Below are 19,458 nucleotides of genomic sequence, written 5' to 3'. Positions count from 1 at the left end.
GCGCTGTCTAGTTGGCGTCCCTCCCTTCCCACACAAAATGACTATTTGGGTCAACTTCTGCGACGTCTAAATGAATGCGTTACCTTTGGAGCCAGCATGGTGTGACGCTTTCGATGTATTGTTACCTAACGCATCCTGCTTACTTGGTGTGAGGTTGATGCAGTGATTCAGTGAATCATTTGAACTTTGGCCTTAGTCAACTGTCATCCGCACTTGTCACATGTCCACTCATCGGCATTGAAACGTGTCGGTTCGAGACATGCACATGCGCGTGCGTGAACGAGTGAGGGAGTGGGAATGTGCATGTTTGCGTAGGCTTGGGTGCGTATGTGCATGTGACTTCGTGACCGCATAAAAGTGCAATTACCTGCCCTCCCACCCGTCACTAGATCAAATCCGTCGCTAGTCGCAGGACACGAAACGTGCGAATTTTTTGCTTTACATGCCATGTGACTGACTGGCTGACTTTTTGGCTGTTTAAGTGGGTAGGTGGGTCACGGGTCACGAGTCACAAGGTTAACCGTCCTAGGGCCATTGACTCATTGTTGCTATTGCGCTTCGCGAAGAAGGCAATCAGTACATTACTGAGCCCTCTCTTCGTTGGCAATGCAGCCACCCTTTGAATCCACTCTGCAAAGCAGCTCCCACCTTTCAATTACCAGGTCGCACAACAACCAAGCATCTTTTTAGGAAGTTCTTCCACTGTAACGGAAGACCCCGTCTTCCGTTCACCAGTAGGATACTTCATCGTACACTGGCTGAATTGTTTCATGACTTCGGAGGTGATGCGACATTTTTGATCACTTGAGCTTGAAAGACGTCTTTCGCGTCGTCGGAAAAGTTGCTGTTTACCTTCGTTCCGTCGCACCCATAAAGAGTGGCACGAAATCGCCACTGACGCCTACTGTGCCGTGCTGAGTATGTTAGGTTGGAGTATTGTGCTTGAATGGGTGTAAGTACTCCTGTCTGGTGCTCATAGCACACGACATTTTAGGGTAGTAGGCCTTTCAAGGTGTCGTTTTTTTTCGGAGTGCTCTGACGTCTAGATATCCATTTTTTAGGAGACACAGTAATGTCCATTCCAGTCTTTATTCACGGAAAGGAAAACCCACTTAACACCTATTTGATTTAGCATTCTAAAATCCTTCTAGTGGTACTGCCCTGCCCTACTCTTTGCAGGCGCGAAGTCCTCGTTGATTGATTGTAGCACTATTGAGGCGTTCGTAATATTTCTCCTGTCTTCTCGAATTATTTGTAGCAAACACAGAGGGTGTGTTTTTGGAGGAATTTAGATCCTGCGCCAGAATACAGTGCGGTTATCTCTCCTCTCGCGCATCGATGGTAACTGACGAGACGAGCCATTTCGTCTTTGCGTGCATGCGGTCACGCATGCTAAGTGCGGTTAGCATCTCACGCTGTTACATGTCTTTACACCCGGAAATACTCCAACTGTCAGTTTTAAGCTTTTTTTTTATTGTTGGCAGAATTGGTGTACTGCCTTTTTTTTCCGTACCCAAGTTATTGTTCCTGCTCCACGAACTTGGCATTAAATCGCACACCAAACTGGCATTTTCGTATCCTACCTTCAAGTTTTACGATTTGCAGCACTTTTTTCATCTTACATTTTGGCCTAATTTGCAGAACTAAACTCGTTTGGCATTTAGTTCATGGAATGTGGAGAATGAAATGGCCTTTTGGAGGGAGCCGCAATCTTACCTCACTTCACCTTGCCTCACCTTAAACTAAACTTTGCGAGACATGGCTATCGTCTACTTGTAGGAGGCTGTAGAACTGACCGGTAAGATGAACTTTATGGCTCAGCACAAACTTGAGAAGAAAATTTACTTTGGAGCAGTCGCATTCGCTCCCGTTGTCCATCTGCACAAAGAAAAGTAGGAGGACGTTCCCTCGTTCTTTTGTCAAAGGCGTCATCACTAGACATGTGTTCAATATTTTCATTGTCGGCCATGGCAGTAGAAATGAGTGACGAGGAGGGACAAGTCAAGGCCAGCATATATGGCCAATTTCACCTCACACACAGTGGATTGGTATTTGCCAAGAAATTGTCGTCGAATTGAAAAACCGCTCGGTACACTGAATTATTGAGATGGGAAGGCAAGAAAAGGGTCTCAGTGGTAATTGTCTACCCATCACAGGATTCGTCAATTCATTGAAAACTCTTTTTTTGCTACTGGAAGCTGCTTTTCACCCGAATTAGTAGTATCGGCTGCAGGTTGAGGAAGTGAAGTGACTTAACAGCATCGGAATGGAGGTGTGATTTCCACTTCTAGAGGCATTTTCAAATGCGAAGTCATGCCTCTGAGGTGGTGACCAACGTTAGTCCACCTCTTTGTCCATTTAAAAAGTGGATCAACGGAGAACGCTAAAAAAAGCCGTCAATAAAACTTGATGAAGAAGGGATAAGTCTTTGCATGTGCTGGAAGTTTGCTGGAGGGAGTGAGCTTTAGTGTTAGGCGTTCCTCGACCACATGGTGAAGTGAAATTCATTCCCTGACTTTCCCTCTCCCCTGCAATTAAGTGCATAAAAATTGACACTTCTAATTCCGAATTCTTAAGGATGGTTTTGTCCGACGGCTGGATTCCTCCCTATTTCCTAAAAACTGACTGTCGAACTTTCAGCCGATAGCGACTCTTTTTTTCAGTTTCTAAGCTGATGTGAATTTTGCCATTTTTCCTCAAAAGTTGGAAGGGAAATTTAAAGTGTTGGACTATTTTATGCGATTTTTGTTGGTTTGACTAAGGAGTTGTCTTTTGCAGTGGTGATTTTAAACTCTCCTGTCTTCCCCACCTGTTATGGCGCTGCGTTGCATCGTTTTGTCAAGTGAGGCGAATGTGAAAAATTTTTTTTCCAGTCACTTTACTCCGCCTTAGTTGCTGTGGTTATTCTACCTACAACACGGCAAAATATGGAACCCAGGTGGTGGTTTCCGATTTCTCTTGAGCAAACTGCCTGTGTATTAGAAAAGAATCTTTTGTTGTCATCGTTGTAGCGCTCTGAGTCTTCCATAGAGACCATGTTTCCCAGCGAAAGTCCAATCTCGAAACCTTAGGTGCCCACGTAACCAAAACGAAGAGTTAAACAAACAATCATAGTAGTGAAACCGCTTTTGAACTTGTCCAGTCATGTACCTGTTCTGAAGTCCCCACTTTCCCTAGTCTAGATCCATTCATCCATCTGCCCATCCACTTCTGGCCTCATCAATATGTCCATTATCAATCCACTCATCTATGGCCGGGTCTATTCATCCTGCAACCTTTATTTCACCCACTCATTCCCAATCTGTTCTTCAATATGAAATCCAAATATCCACCCCATATTCACCGATTCATCCGTCCATCTACCCATCAAAGTGCATTTCAGTTACCAAAAAGGTTTCCACTTGGTCATATTTTCCCACAACACAGAAAAACCTAAAGTAAGCGGACAAGGCTAGTAAGCCGATTGTCTGGATGGGGTCCACTTCGATGTGAATTAAATTAAGCAACACCAGAAACAAATTCTAATGTTTTTGGGCCCGTTTTTCTCGTAGGAATAGATAAATTTAGCATCAGACGAACCAGGTGATCCTCTCCACAAAAATCACCTTCATTGCATACTTCATTCTTGCATGTGGTGAAAGAGTATTTGGTTCTCTCGTTCTCCAGTTGACTACCCCTCGGGTAGCCACCTCGCCAGCATGTCAAATATCCGAGGTCACGCCCGCGTCATGTCCCGCCGTCTTGTCGACCTCGGACGCCAGATCATCGATCGAGCTGCGGGACTGACTGAGTCGGAGTCGAGGTCTTTCGACAACAAGCAGAAGATCCTCTTCTCCGGCCTTCGATCAAGTCCTACCAACACTGACCCTCTAGTCCCCGTACTCGGTCTCTGGGAGAATGATCCTGAAGCACTCAATTCGGGAAGAGTGGGGGCGTTCGGCGACTCAAGCTGCCTGGATTCGTCCAGCAGTGCGAAAAATAGTGAGTCTGTTTTACTCTCTTAACGTACGAGCAGTGTATATCTCTCCATTTAACGTTTTCCTGTCAGTTGAAGTGCACTGCTCGAGAAGTTACTTTGAGAAAACGGGCAAAAATTTTTCTCTTGTATATAATTTGCGCTTTGTACACGCAAGTGAGGTGGTGAGTACAGTCCTTTATGTTAGTGTCTGGGTTACTTTCAACTCCTGGGTGCATTGCAGAACTTACTAATTAACCGGTTGCTTTAGTACGGTGGCTTATAATGATTGAGAGCCTGAATCCATGAGCTGCTTGATCTGCTTCTTGTGCACCTAATTAGCCAATTTCAATGTAGGTAAAGTGGGTTTACCTTCCCTCCTATGATTCCTGGTATTCCATTTATGCACCAATACCAACATTGGACTAAATACGTTTCGAGTAGCTGCGGGACGGAAGGACCTGACAGTGTGGATGAACCATCCTAAGGCAGCCTACTTCATTTTTTTGATATTCAGCCTGTACTGGCTCTCTGACGTTGTGAGCATTTGCAAATATTTGTGTTCATCATTCCTGCGGAGGGATTCGTTTCTTGTTTAGCTTCACGATGGATTATGCGTCGATCAGGCGCTTAGAATCAGGCGGGCTTTTCACACACCGACTGAATGACTATTGCGAAGGTGATCTGGAGGTACCACGGTCGGAATCATCACGTATAGATGCAGTCTTTTTGCAGGCTTACAGCCAGTGGTTGCCCCAGTCGTGGTATTTTTTAGACTTCTACCGGCTTACTGTTGATGGGAAGCTCAGACGATCACCATGCGCTGTTGAATGCATGTCGGCATTCCAGCTGTTGTCCGCTATCTCGATTAACGGTGTTTGGACTAGACTGGCCCATGAATGGCATTTGCCCCTCCATCAAGAGTAGCGAAAGGGAGCATTTATTACCCAATGCAAACCTTATTGCCACATCTCCAGCATTTCTTTTATGAATCCAGTTTTGTCTTGAACATTCATCGCACTTTATTCATTTACTGTGTGATTTGCATTGCATCTACAGCATTACTGTGGACGCATTAAGAGTGTGAAAACCACAGTGAAGTGACGAAACCCCCTCGCCACCAGCTCAGATGCCGAGACTTCTTTACCTGTGGTTGTAATCATTTTTGGTAGTTCATCCTCTGCACCGGTCATCGAAATGACCAGACATTTGAGTTTAGCTGTGAGGCTGAAACGAAGGCCATACAATGCTCGTTCACCACAGCGAGGGAAATCTCCCATCTTTTTTTATTTCAAGAAGGTTCGTCTACTGTACCCTCTGTTAGCAAAATGCGTTGGAGAGGTGACGCTCAAGGCTGGCCAATGTCCCACAGAGAACGTATTTTGCACTCCTGTCACTTTGTGCAGCAAATGGTTGTCCTTTTCTCCTCCCAATTTTATCCACCATTTCCACTTTTATTCCGCCCAATCAGTAATTGGGAACGCTTTCCCTGATCACTATGCTAGATCTTTAGATTTCTCTTATCACTTTGGAGGAGTATCGTAAGTAGTTCTTGTCATGATTGGGAAAGTCGGAAATTGGTTATTACAGCTTTGTAGTCCTCCTTTTCAAGTTTCGGCAGCTTCATCCATCCGCGGTAGACGTCCTTCCTGTGCACTGCTCTTACACAGTTAGCTCTTAAGCCGCTTGGAAGTAAGCTCTCCTTGAAGCACCAACTGCAGGTGCTGTATTTCTAGCAGTAAGTGGAGAATAACAATTGTATCTCACTGCACTGCCAAAAATGCGTGACTTGATTCATCCCCCGAGGTTGTTACAAGACACAGAAGTTGAAAAATTAGATGCTTTAGAAATTTGCAGAGGAGCGGAAAAGACACGATCCAAGTTGGTTTCAGAAGCACTAAAATATCAGCGTGGAGAACTCCAGTTAACTGGATCCATATTTACCTTCCCTTCTTTTCATTAATGTAAGCTTTTGAGTAGTCTCGTACGCCAACAGATTGGAGCTGAAAGTTTAACTTACGCAATTTAAAGTGGTCGAATTAATTTTAGCCCTTGGAACTATTTCTTCTGTTTCATCTACCTAACCTAACCTCGCAGTAGGTGGTGCACCTTTCTTTCCTTTTTCGGTACTTTTAATCGTGCATTTGCTTCCAACTTGGAGCTGCCTTTTAGGGCTGTTTTGTTTTGACCACGTCAAGGCATTTCAGCCTAATGTTTCCCCACTGTTCAATTTAAGTTTCACAATCTTTTATCTTCATCAAGAAGGGTTTAAGGAGGAACTCTTAGAAATTGACATGTGGAAAGTTGAGAACGCAGCTTTTCCCAATTTGCGACAAAAAATTTTCACCTTCTGCTGTACTTTTTACCGTTTTTCTCGATTAGAAAAACTCATCGAGTTGTGGTTCCTCATTAATTTAGAAGTAGAGAATCTCTTTATTTTGGTTTTCCATTTTTTTTCAACTATTGATGTGCTCTCATCAAACTCGCGATTCGTTTCTTATGGCCGATGGCGACGCTGTTCACTAATGCTAGCAACAATCTGAATGTTTTCATGACGTATTTACCTGCGACACCTTGGACGTTCCCGGTAGTGGGAAACATTGACAAGTCCTTGGTATGCCGTGGGTAGGCTTGTTGATAACCGCCTTATCAACTGCCCCAAGTATTAAATCAGACGGGCTGGGGTATCTTTGGGCGTGGGCACTCTCGATTGTCTGCGGAAAGGGTCAGAGTCTCACTGAGGCACACGTTTGCACCTCTCCAGGTCCCGCCAGCCATTTTTCACTGTAGCCTGTCGCGTGGAAGATTGAGGGGGCATAATGAGGCTTCCACCAATTCAGCCCCATCTTTTTTACCACATACCAGACATTATCGGCAGTGATGGGAAAGTTCTTTGGATGAGATTTCCTAATCCCGATAACATGTTGCCTTTTCATCGCAAGTACGGTTGAAACAAGAATTCAGGTCACATGTTTTGCTTTCTTCATATCCGAATATGTGAATTGATTGTCGGTTGCAGCTGGCCTCCACTCCCCGTAGTAGAAGACGTATCTTGCTAAGTCCATCACCAGTAAAAGTTCAACATTACTGCCGTATAGCCTTAAATTAATGGCCAGTGCATCACCAAGTCGTTCCGTCACGTGGCATTGCTGTTCGTATATTGCCTTCTGGTCCGACAACGCCTTATATCTCCTGGGCTTAGTTTTTTTCTGCGAAATTAATGCTTTTGGGGCTATCACCCACTTTGTCTTTCAAGGGATGCTAATTGACTGATTGCTTTATCCTCTAATTGCGACTGTTGAATCGTTTGTACGCACTCAATGTATAGTTCTCTCTGGGTATATCAATTTTAAGGGAAGAATGATGCTACAATGCAGTCGACTTAGCTTCCATGCGAATGTACGCGTTGATTTTTACTTGACGAACTTGGTTGCTTTAAACATCACCCTCCAATTCAAGTGATACACTTGACGTTTTGGGAGGTCTCACTGGAACGTTCGCTTTCCTTTGACCTTTGAGTGTTAATTCATACCATCAATGTCGGATCACTCTAGGCCTATCCCGAATTTTCCATCCTAGGTGTCTGGTTTTTTTCCAGAGTTTCAAGGTAACTTTCGATTGAGATTCTTACTGGACATCTAAAACTCCAAAAAATGACATCGTTTTGGCGTTGCAGTGTCATCCCATCTACTAGCTGTTGGTCAGTACGTGACCGTTATGGAATAACTTCTTTCAACTGACTTAATCGTTATCCCACTTAATTGTTGGGCTACCGCTGTTCTGAAAGGAGGGGTGCAACCTCCGAACCCCCATGCTCGAGGACTGAGATAAGACGGTAAAAAAAGCGAAGCGAAAGTCACCTAAACTTTGGCCTGCCTATATTTTGAAAGATTCGCGTTTTCACTCATATAAACTGATCACTTTCTAGGTTGCAAGTTACAGTAATTTATCATGCAAAATAAATTACTTTTGGGGGCGTTTCGGGAGTCGTGCAATCCTCAACCACTTATACACACCTCATAAAAGCGACGTTACATGGTGCGTGTGTCTCGGTGGATGTGTATGCATATATAAGTGAGTGGGAAAGAGGGACGGCGGGAAGAGGTGGGGTTTCGAGGCATGTTCCACTTTTTAGTTTGAAGAAATGCATTACCTTTATGTTACAACATTCGTCTTATTTCGAATTTATGCCCTTTTAGTAATAAATCCAGTTGGTCTGAAGGGACGATTCGTATTGTAGTTAAACCTAGGGTTGATGAGCAGGTGACTGCTCCGCCTCTACAAGGCGGCGAAGCTAAATTAATGAACCCCTGCAATGTAACATTTGATCATGCTTCGCGCACACTTTTTTGATACAAACTGGTAGAGTTGGCTGTAGCTCCATGCGTTGGGTGCGATCTAGTCGCTTTTTCCTCTGCTATAAATGTCACTTTTAAGTGTGATCATTTAATTACCCAGACAGTTGGCCCATTCACCATCACACTTCACATCAGTCTGGAGGGTTCTACTGTTCACTTATTCTGATGCGACTCCCAAAACTGCCAGAGGAATCATTTTACCGGAGGCCTGCTCTCCAGAATCCCCATGCCTTTCATAAACACCGCTGCACATCTGATCTCTCGACGATGTTGAGTCAACTCTAGATCCCTTTATCTCTCCTATTCTCAAGGCGATATTTATCTCGCTTTTTGTCGTCTCCATGCTTATGATTAATTCAGCGTTTCGCGTCATCCACATTGACCACCCACTGGGAGTGGGCTTGATTTGCTGCCTGCCGGTTCAACAAATACGTCCCTGCGCACTTCCCTTTGATTTGATATGACTTGTTGCTGTTGAAGCGACTCCGATTTTTCTCTGAAGGTCAATCTTTCAAATTCAGAACTCGTTCAAATGGCTCTAATGGAAGCTGTACACGATACAACAAGTGTTCCAACGAGGTGTACAGTATTTCCTGCTCCAGTGAATCGCGAAATCCTTATTTAGGATTAGACTTGGGATAAGGAGTGTTGAGCTGGCGCTACCTCTCAAATGCAGCGCCGTTAGAGACCTGATCGCAGCGAACCGATTGTTTTTCTTTGCTTTGACGAATGATGAAGAGTGGACAGCGTCTCTGAAGCGAAAAAGCCGTCCCATAATATCAAATCATTTGGAATGCTGATTAATTGGCGCCCTCATATATTTCGTTATCACACCTCTACAGCATGATTAATGCTTTTGAAAACAGTAATTAATCACTTCAGGCCTGAGTTATGTCTGAAATTTGTCGGATGGGCAATCTTAGCTAATAACAAGTTTGTTTCGATGATATGATAATTACTGTCCTGGGTTGCGTATAAAATATGTCGGCAGATCTGAAAAGTTCTCTTAATACCACCTTTGAAATAAGGGGGACGCCTACCACCTCAGAAATCGCTCCTCTTTCGACTCCCTAGAATGATGTCCTTTTCCTGGCCTGATCCTCGAATACTCTAGGACGTTTTGGGTGCTCTCTCTCTCCCACCAAATTCCTCGGGATCGGCCAATGTTCCGTACAAGTGGATTTTAAATGTGCTGATAATTGGCGTAAGGTCAGGCCATCCCGTAGCCTCCACTACTACTCAGTTGGCAGCCGGTCGGCACCGAAGGTGTCCGCATTGAAGTCTTTATCCCATTGAGGATGCAGATTGAAAGCTCGACAGAACCCGCACTCACGCATCTAAACACTATTTTACAACGACCACGTTAGCTGTTGCTAGAGATGCTGCTCTTCAAAACTAGTAAAACTCTAGTAATGAATCTCTATAATTCTCTCACGATATAGGCTGCTGCTCATTAGAGCCTTAACTATGTTGGATGGGTGAAAGATTTCCATTTTGGCGCTTATAAATTACAACTTTGGGACCGGAAAAGTGATTCATTAGGCTTCCAAAGAAGCAGTGACTCCGTCCACACATACCTCTGTAATACTTGGCAAGACTTACGGCGCGTCATATTTGACCTTGAGGTCAACCAATCCCTCATTCAGCCTGTGGTGGACTGTGGAGGTTGAGGTGACCCCTCTAGACCCAGAGGAAATCACACCGATGTTGAACAGGACGCCTCTACCATCATTTGTGGTGGAATTTGGCAGAAACATTGGCTTGTCCACCACTCAACTGTCCGCTCCTCTCGAATTAACCATAACTTACTAAACAAAAACACGCGTTTAATTGACTGGTAAGGGCCAAATCACAGAGTGCCATGGCAACTGCAGTGCAAACTGATATTCACCAAACATGTTCCAGTATTTCAAAGCCTACAGTGTGTTTACCAGTACACATTGTTTAAAGGAATTTAATTTTTCTTTAGGCTTTAACTGGCTCATCATATCCTTGTAGCATTTGATCTCCCATCTAGACCGTCCGTTTTGTGTGATAGTCTCACAATGGGTTACTAAATGATATAATGCTTTCGAAGCACCTCCACCCTTCCATTCACTAGCAAGCTTTCAAATTTTCTGATTCCCATTGATTATCCTGGAGTACTTCCAGCCTTGAATCACGACCGCTGCAGAGTTTGCGGATGCTAGCAAACTGAAATATCTGCGCAGGTATGGAACTGGGATTTTTACCACTCGGCGAAATAAATTTTCTCCCTCCTTTTGCTTATTCCAAAGGTAAATGTCGTGCTTTTAGGAGTATATTTTGTCCTCCCTGTCATTTGTGAAACTCCCCCTTCCTTCCTGGGCAATCTCAAAGCATGTCGTTGCAGAACATTTTATTCAAATAACCAAGGTGTCAACTCCCCTGACGAGTCTTTCATGTCCCACCATGGGACTCCACTGATCAATAAGTCTGCAAAATCACAGTCATTCCCTCATTTCATCTCTTTTTCCTTTTTTGCCCTTTTTCGCTCTTCATTTACCCCTCCTAGGATGGTGGCAATAAAATCTGCAATCGCTTACACACAACGAATTGCGGTGTCAATTGAAGTGGTGTCGTTTGCCTACTTGGGGAGAAAGTGCTCCTAGCAAAGGAGTGGATCCAGTGAATTGCCCACCTGCAACAGAAAATGTCATGTGCAGGTGGTAACCGCACAAAATATCGCCGTCTTCGTAAAAACTGTCCCACTACCACCTCTGCCCTTAAGTCACTGTGTACAATCAAAAATTTATGCACTTTCTGAACTAGCGATTTGTTTATTTGCTTATCAAAAATTTCCTCGCTTTCAAGGTGCGTATTTACGACCTATAAGACTAAGGTGAGGATTGAAATTTATCATAAACTTCCAGTGCGTCAATCATTGCTGTCAGTAATGGGAGCCATGATTGCTTCTTTGCCTGAAATAAGCCCCTTTATTGCCTCTAAACTTTCCTTTCTAGTCCTTAAATCAAGCGACCTAGGCTGACTGTCGCTTACCCCCTCACGGATGTGGTATCCACCTTATTCAGCTGGAATCGCGTAACTCTCTGGGGCATTCCTGAAGTCGCATTGAAGCAAAATTATCATGGGAGGTTTTATTGTTATTGCACTGAAAGGCTGGGAGGCCGTGGCTATAAACAAATGCTCTCCCCTCCCTGCCGCTTCCCCCCCTCCACCAAGATGGTGGGAGAATGGTCGAATAATCCTTTTCTTCCACACAAGAATCGGTATCCAATAGTCTTAGGCGTTGCCAATCACTTCCATAATTAAATATGTGGTGTTTTGTTACAGACTGCTTCTGGTTGGTGCAAAGTCTACTCGAATTTGGGACAAGTGGACGTGTTGCTGAACCGTTGGCCTCGGCCCTGGAACCGGCTTCGAAGGCGTTTGGATCTGAGCCAGTCGAATTGCCAAAACCCATGGAAGGTAGGTGGGATTTCATGATAGTCACTGCTCCCTACTGTTCGAAGACTCTGGTTGTTCTGCCATAAAATGAAATGTTTGGATACATTGAAATGTTACATAGTTCACGACTCTCTTTTGAGTGTCGTTTCCAGGGCACCCAGTTGCTGTTGCTTCCCAACTGGCTGTCACTACAACGACAGTCAGATGCACTGAAAGCACCGAAGTGGGCTGTGCATTGCTTCCGGTCATTTGCGCTTCGGTCGTCTTTGAAGCTCCTCTGGCACCCTTTGGCGGAATTAGAGAAAAAGGCGTCTCGGTATTCCACTTTAGAGATGCCTCTTTAACCTGGGATAAGAAATTAGGCGTAATACAATTCCCCTTTTGCATGTAAACGGAGGTGTTTTCTTTTTCCCCAAAGAAATCTCACGTGAACCTCTACTGGTAGCAAGAACGTCTCCACCTTTCCTTCTGTTTGGGAATAATTTTTGCCATCCAAAACAATCTCCTTCACTTCCTCCAACTCCATTGCGTCACAAGCTTGCGGCATTTTCTCTCTTTCATTTGAAGCTGCTTGCTTGTTTTTTTGCTATTCTCATAGAGAAATGACCGCTTCTCCCCTTTTCCACCGTAAAGATGCACAACAAGAATACCTTTTCCTTTGGCCGCTGCTTTTGTGTTTCGTAGAGCTCAACTTTACCGCCCAAATCGACTCCGGTTTACGCTTTAGTCTGCGTAGATGATTTGAATAATCCCGTCGAATTAAATCAGCAAAATATTGCCAAGTGCTGAGAAGTAAAAACTTGCCTTTCCTTCCTGTTTAGATGGCCTTTGAAGATTAAGGTATGTCTGTTTGAATTTCTCTTGTTTGTGAAGTGGTAGTTGGTTTGCTGTGCCACTGCACCCACCCTGTCGGTAAATCTGGTTTTTTGAGAGAGCTGGTCGCTACTCTCCGCCAAGGTTGAAATATTAATCCCTTCCCCCAATCCAGAAAGAAATAGTTTGCCATAGCTCTCAATCCCTTAAAGGATGATGCTGTCTGGGTGTTTTCTGGTGTCTGGTGTTCCAGCTATCACTGCCATTGAACAGAATGGATGTTATTTTTATAAATAGTTCCAGTGGACGAGCTTTTTCAAGGTGGCATCAAGGAGAGAACGAGCTTTGTCGCTGTCATGGCGCACAAATTGCTAGGAAAGTAAGAATACCCGCTTAAGGAAGCAGAAGTCGTCCGGCTGTACAGACCTCGTCTAATTTTGACCGCTCAATGATTAGCAAGGATCGGTCAACGTTTCATCACGGTGGAAACGGTTTGGGATGCAATCATGTGTGTGTAGCATCTAGCATCTCCTCCGATCTGCGGGTCGAGAATACGTAGTCACCTCTGACGACCGTCTTGATGTTGGAAACCGGACTTGCATCTGTCGTTAGCTTACAGAGGGATTGGGTTCCTGGTAAATAGGCATGGGTGGCATAAACATCCCCATGGAGAATCTCAGGACTCGCTAAAAAGATTCGCTGGAGAACGTCAGCTCTCTTTCCATAACCCGCCTCGTCGTGATCCTCAGTGTGTGGATTACCACTGGAATAATCGCTTCCTGATATCCCTTTTCAGGCCTTTGCTGCGTTCACCCTCTTGCTTCTAATTGAACCGTTTTGACGTAGACAATAATTTTCTTTTGCAAGCTCCAACACCTAGTCTCCACTCCGCCGCTTTTTTCTGTCCCGTCGGCGTCAACTAATTAATCTTCAACACACTCCGTTACGTTTGTCATCTCTCTCGTTGACTGTCAAGGCCTTTCGAAAATGACCAAACACCTTGACAAATGGGTAATTTCGGCTTTGAAGCTCGGGTAAAACATGAAAAGGTTTTGCGTGTTTTTTTTTTCGGGCAAAAAATACCTTGATAGCACTGGGGAGGGGTAAACTTTAAAAGCGGAGGGTCATAAACGCCTTTACCCCATAAATCCCCTTCTCATGCTTGATTACTTTATGGGGCGCTTTCACTTTGTAACGCTTTTTTTTAAAAAATATAATAACTGGACAATATTTATGTCGCAAAGTTGGACATAATTGGACTATTTGAAGTACGTGGTTTGAGTCCCTTTGATTGGGCGTTTCGAGGGATCCGCCTTCGCAGAAGTCAAACGTTCAACTCACTTATCCTTTCACTTTGCAATATTTGGCAGGATTAAGGAATCCTAAACAATTGGTTTTAAAGTAGTTTCCTAACAGCGAAATCCTACTTCTTCTCATTAGGTTGATAATGGGGTGATAGGTGTCTTCGTGTCAAACAGGAACTTTTAAATTCCTCCACAGTAGTGGGTGCTAAGGGCATCCTACTCCACACTAACGATGGATGGGGCATTCCAGTTCGTGCAGCACTAATTTGAGTGGCTGACGATGTTAATTCTTGGCATCTGGTGGCTTTCCGAGTCTGCGATTTGACTTTTTCAGTCAGAACCTCACTGTTTCATTTTACACTTGCCTAAGAAGGCATTCCCTCTCTTTTCCTCCAAGTCTCGTCTGACGCCATTGTAGCTTAACGCCGACGTGTAGTCCTTCCGTCTACGATTAGTCGGAAGGTGGTTCTTCACCTGTTTACCGCTCTGGTTTGTTTCTCCGTGTGAATAGAACCGTTTACAGTGACTTGGACTGTTGTTTATCGAGTTAGGCTAATTCATACATGTCGATTTCAAGTGTGGCTTTGCGTGGGCGTTAATGTGGTTTTCGAGTTCTCTACACTGCTAGAGATTGTAGGATTGAGGCGAATATTGTAAGGTATAAGGATCATGCATGAGGTTTAGGTCTTAAGGGGACTACCATGAGAGCTATACCGTTGCCAAATAATTCTTGGTGTAAAGAAACTTCTTCTTCCATCAGTAATCCTTCTTCATGATCTCGTCTTGTTTGTGCCTTAGTCAATCTTCTAATCCTTCCCCCCATTTTAAATAGTTCTTGAGCAACTGGGTGTCCTCTTTCCTTGGTGCTTTAAAATTGCGGTGAATTTAAGTGGAAATTTTTTTGTATAATCATCTGTGAAAGGAAGTTACTTGGTTTCTAAAAGCATCACCATCTCCGCCCTTTGAAATAAAGCTAATTTTAAGGTCAGAAGAAGTGTGGCGGCCCGAGACTTCCCTTAAGCCGAAAGAAGATGTAATACTCGGGCAGAATATGCATTATGGATGCACAGAAGGGTCGGAGTGCCACTGGCATGGGCGAGAGACTATTCTGCCCAGCGGAAGTACAAAGGTGGGACCTTAAGTGCCCGCAAGATCAAAAAGAACAGTTGAACTAACTGATTATTGCACAGTTCCCCTCTCCTTTTGAGCGTCGTCCTCGGCGTTGCCCTTGGTCAATCTCCTTCGTCAGCCATCACAATGTAATCGGTGCCGTGATGAAACACCCACGAGCCAAAGTGCCAGCCATCGAAGTGGCGTGTAGCTGAGATGATACATGACAGCAACTTCACTGGCTCCTCTTGGCGATTCTACTCTATCTGGAGTTGCATCCTGTGTTAGGGAATAGGGTAGCACTGGCCCAAAAGCGGTCATTTAATGAGGAATGAGGTTCAAAGTAGTTTCGTCGGGAAAAGGTCTTGCCTCTGTTCCTCCTCGCTACAGTGTTCTGTCTGGGTTCAATCCGGCCCCTAGAGCGGCATAGGAGAAGGTATCGCGTGCTGACTTCATTGACACCTTCATGTAGGTGCCGTTGACAGCTCTGTAACGAACTTTTGCCGATCGTTCACGACTAGTGTTGCAGCAGTTGTTAATGGCTTTCCTACAGAACACGGGATTAGGGTAGATGCCGAAGGTAGACGCCGTTTCCGACCCCTCTGCCAGGGGTCATCACAGATTTTTTCATCCGCAGCATGTACCCTTTCGTAAAGTTAGGGTTTGATAATGATTATATTAATTGAATCTGATCTTCTTTGGGATCGAATTCGTTTTCCGTTGCCACCAATGTAGCGTCTCACGTCTTCTCTGAAAGCAAACAAATTCGTAGTGCTCTGGCAGAAAGTGCATTGCAGGCGTACAGAAGGGCTGGGGGAATTCCGGCATGGTCTGGAGGACATACCGCCTAGTGGAAGTAGAAGGGCGGAGCCTTAAATGTCCACGAAGCCAAAACGAAGAGTTTGGCTGTCAAATTTTAACAGAAGGTTCTTTCTTTAGTCGAATCAGAAAGGCGAGCATTGAGAACAATATCAAAAGGACGTGACCGAGATTTTTGACTTTAAAAGGTGGTGCTCGTATCAGCCACAGAAACACTCATCGTTGTGTCATTCGCCTGATATGGAGAAGGGGTATGACTGCGACGGATGGTCGAATAAAACCGGGGTATTTTGGTCCTTATTTTTATCTAAAAGGCTTAGATATAAAAAGAGTTTATCACCTTAGCTGAACCACTCTGGGACAGCCTCCTCAACTTCGTCATCGGTACTGAAATACTGAGCTTTGAGGCATTCTTCTGGATGTTCATCGAGGTGAAAATCACTCGGGTATACAATTCATAGCATCCTTATCTTCTCTGTCACCAAGGTTCCTTCAATTCACTGTAGCATTCAAGTCTCCAGTACTGGTCAAAGTGGGAAGCCACTTTGGTACCCAGTGTGGGCTAACTCTTCGTGAAAAGACCGGTTAATTATTGGTACAAACGATTCGTTCATTTTCGGATTTGTGCTAGATTATACGTCAATCATCAAGGATCAGTAGATATTTTACGCACTGGCTAAATGTATCCAAAACCGACTGCCGAGGCTATAGGCCTGGGGCAGAACCGCCAGGGCTAGAATCGCTACCGACAAACATACGGTCGATCTTCTTTAAACCACGCGCCTCCTTCAATCAGGTGCCTCGCCAATGAGTGGACACACGTCTCGTCACGAGTGCCGTGCCTTAAAACTTGTGCTTGTGGTCCTCTGCAAGTGTGAGCAAACATTTGTAGGTGGAGATTGTTTTGTGACGCCGATGTTGAAAGGACACTTCAGTTACCATTACAGACTGTTTGTGTAGTGGTACACACGCAGGCCAGCGCGCATGAATTAAGGCTGTTGCCTGGCATTTCAATTCGTGGACTTGACTGGCCCACGCACGGTGCACTCGTCAGTTGACGGCGTACCATAGGACAAGCCATTCGCTACGATTCGTGGTACCGTTACCGTGACAGGACTTCCATTGCCTGCGGACTTACCGTCTTGTTTTGGCGGGCGCCACTCTTGAATTACGCCCCAGTGGTGGCACCATTTGATTGTTTTGAAAGAGACAGGAGGTCACAGGCGGAAACAGCTGCAGCAAATGTCCTCCGCCCACATGAAAATCATGAATTTGCCAGAAGGCCATTTGCACCACAAATGGGCGTCGTGCTATCGTCATCCGAATAACTAAAGGGAGGAACTATGGGATCTGAGGGTTACCCTTGACAGGTCTGACATGGCGATCAGTAAGTGAGAACTTCGTTCTTGAGGCAGGACTTTGATCCAACCAACGCTGAAGGTGGGGAAAGGCAATGCGAAAGAATCTTTCGTCAGTGAAAAGGAAAAAAAGGAGGCGGAGGTTGATTTAATTACAACATACCAATAATAAAGGCAGCACCGTGGCCGCTTTTTTTGTCCCCTCTGGGGATGGACGAAGGCGAGTTGCGTGGGTGGGTGGATATACGGACGGATCGTTAGACGGGTGGCTAAATGTATGCCTGAATGAGGGACTGCAGGCTGGACGAGTGGATAGGTGCATGAAGTCATGTGCTGAGTGATGGATGGATGGGTGGGACGAGTGCTTAGTCGGGATAAATTATAGCGTGAATTGGTGGATGTGTGGGTGCTCGAATGGATTGTTGGATGAATTGATTTTGAGTGAATGAATAGAGGATAACGGACTAATGGTCGAGCCATAAGAGTGATGCTTTTTTCCCATCTCCAATTTTTTCAAATTCAGATTCGTCCCTTGTAGACGTGCCATCGCCTTAGCAGCTGGATAGATCAGTGTCTATCGTGCAGTTTAGTCACTTTCACACATGGGCTGGCTAAATAATGTAGAAGGGACCTCCCGATTGGGCAGCCGTTTTTTTCGTTAGTTAGGGATGGAGCGTCCAAGGCTATGTCCACTCCAATTTCTCTCGCACAAATCGCGTTCCTCTCCCTCTGTTGGCTTTTTCCATTTGTTCTCCTCCAAATTAACCCGGTCTGATAATTTGTTTGTAATATGGTGGCAAAACTGTGTCTTTCCTCTCAGTTTTGAAGTCAGCTCTTCTTAATTGAGTCCGCATAAATGCAGACTATCCTGAGTCCGAAGTTACGCAATAGTAAGGGCACAAAATGCCTCCTTTAATGAAATCCCCACTCATACCTTATTGAAGCTTTAGAATTCGGGGAAAATACGCTAACAGGAAGAGATTACAGTCCCAGAAAGGGGTGCCTACTGATTATTTTTCTGATTCCTTGAAGACGATGTACTGAATTATATCCATACCGGTTTTGTTGGGCGTTCTGCAACAGCTTCTGTGCTCTTTACTTCTTCATAACGCTAAAGGAATGCGGATGAGATATCAGAATTCCCCTTCCCTCTTTAAATCACAGCAGAATGTATCCAGTTTTCTACAGGCGCCTACGTCTTCATTACTCGACGGGACGAACGTACTTTTCTGGGGAGAATTTACGAGTTTATAATTGCAGAGCTTTGAGTCTTTCCTATCTCTCCATGCTGAGACATACAGCTATGGGAAAATGATTTATTACTAGAGTAAAAATGGCTGGGTAGGGAGGCTACGGGCAAGGTCTTCTGGCCATGCCGCTAGGAGAAAAGTACAACCTGTTGCGATTTTACCACCCAAATGTAGCTAAACCAGCACACCTAAACAGGAGTTAGCAAATTACATCCACATTAAAAGTAGGTTTTCACTTTCTCCCTGTTTCAATCAATCGCTTAGCAACTTCCATGACAATGTGGCTGATCCTGTAAATCCCAACGGCCAATCCACCTGACTTGTGGAACTCAACCCTCATAGCCCACACGGGGAATGGTCAGGAGAAGCTCAGTTACTAACGTTCTCACCCCTCCTCCTCTCTCCCCCCACTTTTTCTTCTCTACGTTAGGAAATCCTTCCATTCCTTCCGTCAGTTAATCGTATTTTGATTTTTGAAATTTAGCAATCTCCCACGTTTGGTAAATCCTGATTTCGCTTCCCAAAGTCGTCTCATTTAGGGGACCACCAAGATGCCATTTTAATTTCTAAGCAATTGCCGCGATCGACAAGTCTCCCACCAAGTAGTATTTTTAATCGCGGTAAGCTTTAGCAATTCATTAAGGCAAATTTTACCACTTAGTGGTAGAACATATCCTCATTTATGTCTTATGTCGGTTGCCTGGCTAATGATGGAGCGCGATTTTTTATTACTCCCCAGAGTAAACAGCTAGGTAAGTGGAGCTAAGCCTCTACAGCTGTTCATGCAAATGTTAGGGAATATCAGGCAGTTGCGCCCCCTAGCGGTCCATTTTCAGTCCGTCTTTTACTATCCCCCTTTCCTATATCATAGGAGTTGGAGCTTACAGTTTTTTTTCATATGGTGGTCTGCTTTCCGAGTATTCGTAGGCGGTGCATTTGAAGTTGGAAAGTCAAGTTAGTAGCAATAAAAGCGGTTTCGCTTACCCATTTGAGAGGGGAGATTTGACAAAGCTGTGAAATAGAAGTTTTTACCTGTTTTTTTTTTTGACTTTTAAACACAAATTC

General features: G+C 44.6%; 2 protein-coding genes across 2 annotated transcripts; one reads left to right on the top strand and one right to left on the bottom strand. All coding sequences in view use genetic code 11, as the record gives it.

Annotated features, from left to right (window-relative positions):
- Positions 1 to 3,698: 3,698 nt before the first annotated feature.
- Positions 3,699 to 12,578, top strand: EGR_06383 (Membrane-bound transcription factor site-1 protease; the record flags this gene model as incomplete). The annotated part of the gene is made up of 4 exons (XM_024495632.1): positions 3,699 to 3,981; positions 11,626 to 11,760; positions 11,892 to 12,055; positions 12,561 to 12,578. The coding sequence occupies 4 exons, from the start codon at positions 3,699 to 3,701 to the stop codon at positions 12,576 to 12,578; spliced, it is 600 nt and encodes a 199-aa protein (XP_024349908.1).
- Positions 12,579 to 15,350: 2,772 nt separating this feature from the next.
- Positions 15,351 to 17,072, bottom strand: EGR_06382 (hypothetical protein; the record flags this gene model as incomplete). The annotated part of the gene is made up of 3 exons (XM_024495631.1): positions 15,351 to 15,513; positions 16,544 to 16,651; positions 16,924 to 17,072. 3 exons carry the CDS (start codon positions 17,070 to 17,072, stop codon positions 15,351 to 15,353), a joined length of 420 nt encoding a protein of 139 aa, XP_024349907.1.
- Positions 17,073 to 19,458: the final 2,386 nt, after the last annotated feature.

Source organism: Echinococcus granulosus (genome assembly GCF_000524195.1).
Source record: "Echinococcus granulosus chromosome Unknown EG_S00056, whole genome shotgun sequence".
NCBI classification, from domain to species: domain Eukaryota; kingdom Metazoa; phylum Platyhelminthes; class Cestoda; order Cyclophyllidea; family Taeniidae; genus Echinococcus; species Echinococcus granulosus.
This window is presented reverse-complemented; position numbering and strand designations above follow the sequence as displayed.